The sequence below is a fragment of the Besnoitia besnoiti genome, chromosome IX (assembly GCF_002563875.1).
Source record: "Besnoitia besnoiti strain Bb-Ger1 chromosome IX, whole genome shotgun sequence".
Taxonomy (NCBI): Eukaryota; Apicomplexa; class Conoidasida; order Eucoccidiorida; family Sarcocystidae; genus Besnoitia; species Besnoitia besnoiti.
In genome coordinates, this window is record NC_042364.1 from 2,623,246 (window position 1) to 2,629,650 (window position 6,405).

General features: G+C 56.5%; 1 protein-coding gene across 1 annotated transcript; it reads left to right on the forward strand.

Annotated features, from left to right (window-relative positions):
* Nucleotides 1–805: 805 nt before the first annotated feature.
* On the forward strand, nucleotides 806–5,427 carry BESB_015380 (putative quinone oxidoreductase; the record flags this gene model as incomplete). Its single annotated transcript, XM_029360267.1, has 9 exons — nucleotides 806–1,088; nucleotides 1,318–1,395; nucleotides 1,607–1,728; nucleotides 2,339–2,396; nucleotides 3,220–3,321; nucleotides 3,676–3,751; nucleotides 4,205–4,282; nucleotides 4,538–4,721; nucleotides 5,311–5,427. 9 exons carry the CDS (start codon nucleotides 806–808, stop codon nucleotides 5,425–5,427), a joined length of 1,098 nt encoding a protein of 365 aa, XP_029216934.1.
* Between the last annotated feature and the right edge of the window lie 978 nt (nucleotides 5,428–6,405).

Below are 6,405 nucleotides of genomic sequence, written 5' to 3' on the forward strand. Positions count from 1 at the left end.
GGAGACCCAGTGAAGCTGCGAGAGGGTAGGAGACGGGACACGCGTTAGAGATTGAGAGAGGACTCGACGTACAGAACTCCCTTTTCATTCGATGAATCCACGTCAACGACGCCAGAATCATACCGAGGAGTTGACCTACACGTGGATAGCAGATGCATGGAGAGAAGAGAGGCGCGCGAAAGAAGGTCAGACAAACGACGCGCCGGCAGCCGACATCAGCGACCGCAGAAGAAGGAAAATTCAGGGCTTCATTGGCTTACGAAAAGAAACAGGAAACCCGAACTTCTGAGACTGGCTGAGGGCGTTCCTCTGTAAACACTCCGTGCTCGTTTTCTCGGCTTGCTCTGTCTTCTTCTTTGCGCGCACCCCTCGGTCGAGTGTCTCCTCTCTCGTGCTTCCTCTTGAATCTGTGTCTCTTCTTCCTCAACGCGGAGCCTTCTAAGGACTAGCGGCTCTTCTCGCGTTGTGTTTCCCTCTCTGGTGACGAGCAGTTCGCCGGAGGAGGGCAAGGCCCCGTGAGCTGTGCGCCTGGCAAGACAAGCTGCGCAGATTCACGAAAACGGCATGCGCTGAGAAACGCTGAGCACTTTCGGCCCTCCAGTTCTTTTTGTCGTCTGAAACGTTTTTCTGAGTTTGCTCCCACAACTGCTGCTTCGCGTTGCATCTTTCTCGCCTTTTTTTTAAGTGGCGGCGCTGAGCCGAAGCGGAAGTCGCACGCCCTGGCGGCTAGCCCTCCCGTCTCTCCAGTCCTCCGCGAGCGCGAGCGCTTCGTTCGACTCTCGGGTTCCCGCTCGGCGCAGACGGAATGAGACTCTCTCGCGTGCTGTTTCACATCAAAATGATGCGAGCCGTGCTCCACGATCCCCCTCCCTCGCTTCCTCGAAAACCCGCTGGGAGTGCCGCGGCCGCTGCGAGCGCCTCAGCGGCTTCATCGGGAGATAAAGGAGACGCCACGTCCCACCGCGAGAAAAAGGTTCGCCTGTTTCTGGGCTCCGCCCCGCGGCCGGAGCCGAGGAAAGAGGAGCAAGAAATCCTCATTCGAGTCAACGCCGCCGGCGTCAACCGCATGGATCTTCTTCAGAAAGCAGGTGAGCAGCGGGCGACCCCAAGGCCTGCGCGCGGACTAGAGAGATGAACAAAGACGCGCCGTAGCCGCAGAGAACCCCATGAGGCAGCGGAGCAACAGAGGGAGACGAAGGTGGGAGCATTCGTTGAGACGTGACGAGGACTCTGCAGCGCGCGAGCAGCATGAGGTGAGAAGACATGCGTTCAACGGTTTCCTCCGCCTTCTTTGTCGCTCCTGTTCGCTCTCTCTAGGCAAGTATCCGGCGCCGGCAGGAGCTTCGCAGATTCTGGGTCCCGAGGCAGCGGGCGTTGTTGTCTCTGCTCTCGAAGGTAAGAAACGGCCGACAAATACTTGCGCACGAATCAGAGTATGTTTGGCTTCTTTGGGTGTGGAGTCAGGCATTGTTACGAAGCTTGCTTCTACCGCGAGAGGCACGTTGATTCCCCCGGCAGCCCTTCGCCGTGCAGACTCTTCTGCGAGTTGGTTGTCACTGCCTCCCTCCGTCTTCACTGTCCTCTGTCTCGCTTTCGTTCGACGCAGGGGGGCGGTTCAGAGAGGGCGAACGCGTCATGGCGCTTCTTCAGGGAGGAGGCTACGCCGAATACGTCGCAGTTCACGAGGGCCTGTGCCTGCCGGTGCCCGAAACGCTCTCCTTCGTTCAGGTGAGGACACGAAACGTTCTCTCGCCTCTCCATCTCTCTTTCCTCCGTGCTTCAGAATCTCTGTCAAACGCAGATGGAGCGTGCGAGTCTGTATATCGAGTGCATGCCGACTCCGTTCTGCGCATGGGGCTGCCACAGTGTCTTCTTCTCTCCCAAAGGCGTGGGCTCGCCTCACTCCATCGAGCTTCGTTCCGGGTTTCCGTCTCGCGTTCACTATCTTTGTGCCTCTCTTCTCCTTTGGGGTTTGCCTCGCGTTCCGCCGTCGACTCCCTACGCCTCCACGGGCATGTGTATTTCTCTTCGCATGCATTCTGGAGCTCCTGCGTCTTTCGATCCCCTGTCTCTCTCTCACGTCGGCTAGCCCGGCGTTCTGGACTTCAGTTCATAAAAAGTGAAATCCTCTTTATCGTGGACGCCTGACGCCACAGGACCACCTTGGGTCGCCTGTGCCGCTAGAAGTTTTGGTCGCCGAACTGTGGCCAGGAGTACGAGCCACTTCCTGCCGTCTCGCTTGATGTCTCTTCACTCGCGGACGACTCGGCTGTCTCCGCGTTGTTGAGTTCGAATTTTGCTTTTCTCCCGCACCGTTGCTCTCTATTTTTGCCTCAAGGCTGCTGCAATCCCCGAGAACTGGCTTACTGCCTACCAGCTCCTTCACATGGTCGCAGGTGAGTCGCGTCTTGACGTTCCGCGTGTCGCCCGTCTCTCTCTGTCTCTGTAGCCGACAGGAATCGCGTGCCTGCAGCCTTGTCGCACTTCCGCCTTCGCCGCGTGCGTGCAGGGGAGGTGCCTCTCTATGCGGCGATTCGTTTCTCCTTCCTTCCTTGTGCGGCAGGCGTCCATCCTATGGTTTCGAAGGCCTCGTCGGAGGCCGTTGCCCGCCGCGCTGAAGATTCCAAAGCCCATGCAGAAGTTGTGCGCGAGCCAGCGTCGCCGTCGGTGGCGCTGGGGGCCTCCGGGCTGCGTCGACGCGTCCGCTCCATTTTCATCCATGCTGCGGCTTCAGGCAAGCCGGTCTCTCACGCTGTCAGCGGAGCACGAATATCAAAGATTATTCCTTCGATTTATAGAGAGAGGCGGGTAGCCGCGCTTCAGAGCCCCGAGCGCGAGGCGCGTTAGTGACGTTTTCTCGATTCGACGCACCGCCTCAGAGGCGTCTGCTGCGTTTGATAGCGATGTCGGGGATAGAAAAGAGAGAGCCGCGGACTTACAACCGTCAGTAGGTATATCCTGATAGGCAGAGAGGACTCCGCAGTGCGGTAGTGGCAGTTCACGGATGTGAAGCGGCGCGTGCACGCACAGGCTCGAACCTCTCTATCGGCGTGTAGGAATAAATATACATATCTATAAATATTTGTGTATCTCGATACATGCATGTATATAGACATATTCCCGTGTATGTTTGCGTGAGTGCGGCCTTCGGAAAGAGCGGTGTTGCCAGCGCACACGTGAATGTTTTGTCACCGAAGTGGAATTTCCTTTTTGACGCAGGCGTGGGTACGGCACTGATTCAGTTGAGTCGGCTGGCGGCGATTCCAACTGTCGTCGCCTCTGCAGGCTCGGACGAGAAGCTTCGTCTCTGCCGCTCTCTAGGTGAGACGGCGCGGAGGGCTCCACAGGCTTGTGAAGGAAACCTCGCACGTCGGAGCTAGTTATATGGATCTGCATCTGCGCGCCAGCTTTATCGCTTATGTCTATCCGCATGCGCCTACGGCGTCTGAGCATTACTCCCGCCCTTCTCGTCTGGCGTGCTTAAGCTGAGAGACGAGAGATAGGAGGCGGCACTGTGTGCGTCACCCCAGTTACGAGAGGGAACGGGGGATCAGGATTGCAGGCATCGGAAAAGACAAATCGAGTTTCGAGGCGGCGGTCTACGCAAGCTTCCCCTCGCGGCCGACGGCAAGCCCTGGGTTATGATTAGAGGCATCTGTCACTGTATCTTGGCAGGCGCGACTCACGTCATCAATTACCGCGCGCTCGAGGGCAAATTCTCCGATGCAGTTTTAGAGGCCACACAGGGAGAGTAAGCTGGGAATCCGCGAGGCGTCACGCCTTTGAAATTTGTAAAGTAAAACAATAAAATAAATTTGGAAATACGCAGGTACGGGCTTGCCGCTGCGTGTCCTGGATACACGGTGACCATGCAATACCGTGGCGACGAAGGAACCTTTGCAGTCGAAAGGCAAAGCGCGGCGCGCAAGTTACATTTCGAGTTCGTTTTTTCGCGCATGCCGAACCGCGTGGCATGCCAAAGTCTCTCCTGCATTCTGTCCGGTTCTCTCTGTGTGTTGTGTGATCTCAACCAAATGAGCGGCGCCTTTCTTTTTCTCTCCGCTGTCGTGGGCGAAGTCTCGCCCAGGGGCCGTCCCGAATGTTTTTTCTTCTTCTTCGATGCGATTCCGTCTCTTGCCGTGTTGCTGCCTGCGGCGGGCTCATCTCTCTATCTATTAGTCTCTTCCTGTTTTTTTTTGTTCAGAGGCGCGGATCTAGTGCTAGACCCCGTCGGCGCATCCTTCATGGCGGAGAATGCAAAGTGCTGTGCGCTTGACGCATGGTAAGTCAAACGACGTGCCGAGGCAAACCCAAATCCTGAACTCCCAACGGCGGGAGCGGCCTTTCGCAAAAGTGCCGAGATACACGAGCTTCTCGATCGAAACTTGTGTGCCCGTTGCCCTGCAGCGGTTGTCGCGAGGGTCGTGGGGCCCCGGGGTGCCCGCATTTTCTCTCTTTTCCGAGTTGGATTTCTGTGAGAGTTTCTGTAACGGCTGTGCTTGTGTGACCTCCCTCCCCGCCCCCCCCCCTCGTTCAGCTGGGTACTTTACGGCAGTCTCGGTGGCGTCGTGGCGCCTGCGTTCGACGTGCGGCCGTTCCTTGCCAAGCGCATCCGTCTGCTCGCTTCGACACTCCGCAATCAAAGTCTCGTCTACCGCGAGACACTTGTGAAACTCTTCGAGGAGGAGATTCTTCCCAAATTTGCCGACGGCACGCTCCAGGTACGCTTGGACTTTCGCAGCGCCCGGTGTCTGCCTCCGCTTTCGCAGGCAACTGCGTTCCGCCGAAAGCAGCCTCGGCGGTGCGGCTGAGGCTGCCTGCGAGGACTGCAAGCGACAGATGGACGCCGCTCAAGCTACAGTGTCATCGTCAACAGCTGTATATGCAAAGATTCGGAGTTCGCGTGCCTCGCGGATCTCGCCGTCTGGGGGCAGGCGGCGCTGCGTGTCTCTGTGTGCCCGTCTAGAATCCCCATGCAACTCGTGATCTTCTTTGCCATGCACGACTGTATACTAACCTATCGACAGGGGTTTACGTATGCATGTCCGTCTGTGTATGTAAAAGTAAATATATATATATATATGTAAATATATGTATAGGTGTACAGGTGTATGTGTCCGTGTTCGATGCTCTGTACGTAAGGGGTATATGCACCATGCATGCGGCGACACTGTGCGGGCGTTTTGCCCTTTTCGGTTCGCTGGGTGTATAGTGGCGGCACGCAGAGACTGGATGCCGCGATGCGCGTAGGAGCCACACACGCCGCACACGTGCCTTGTCGGGTCGCGTTTTTCTGTTTGTTCTTGGCAGGTCGTTGTGGATTCGGCCTTCCCTGCGAGTCAAGCCGACGAGGCGCACCACCGTCTCGAGACAAACGCAAACAGCGGGAAAGTCGTTTTGACGTTCGATAAAGGAGACGAGAATTAAGCGGGCGCTGCGGATCGCGTCTAGGCTGTCGCCACGCACGCCCGTCTATGGGGAGGTCAGCTTCGCCCCAATCCCAGCGTCTGAGCTGTCTAGCGGCTTTCACGTTTTCCCTGGAGCCAAACGGGTCCACATCTCTTCACCTGGAAACAGCTTCTGCATTTATATACGTACGTATATTTGTATATCTATATATCTGTCTATCTGTATGTATATATCTCTATATATATACTTGTGTGTGGGTATAGCTGTGAGTTAGGTATATATGTGTGAAGCGTAGGTTGCGCAGTAGTGAGTTTGGGTGACTGTCTTCTCTTCGCGAGCGGCATATTATTTAGGTACGCGGAAGTGCCCGGTTCAGTCCGTTTCGGGATGCGTAAAAAGAAACTATTCGCTTTGACGATTTTGACCGCTTTCTTCCGTTTCGTACGGCGTGAGCTCGGGCGCACTACCTCGTCCCAGTGGATGGCGTCTTTCCTCATGTCACGCGGAGGCTGCTGTTGTAAGCGAATCGACGAAAAAAGCAGAGCGCGTGCTCGCTGAGTCGTTTAGATGCTTTCACTTCGCAGCATAGCGTGCGCGTACCCGAGTGCGTGCAGCCTTTCGTTGTCGACTTTCTGAAGCTCTCCAAGAGCCCACAATAAAATGTGCGAGAAATGAGAGGGGCGCGTGAACCCAAACCCCCCACGTCCCCTAACTAGGAGAAAGAAAAGTAGAGTTCCGTGACGGCGCGCGAGGATTCCTTTGCTGTGTCTAGCATTGCCCGCAGAGACAGATACTTAGAAGTATTTTATAGGCCCAGATTGACAACGGAGCTGGGGTTCGAATAGCGTACGACACACGTGTCTGACACGAGGACTGTGAGCGGTGGCGGAGAAGGCCCCAGGGCTCGGCACCGCGGGAGTTTTCTGCTGGAGCGCTTTCGGGGGCCGCGCAGACACGCTGCTTGACGCACGCAAATGTGTACGGAACTGCGGACTC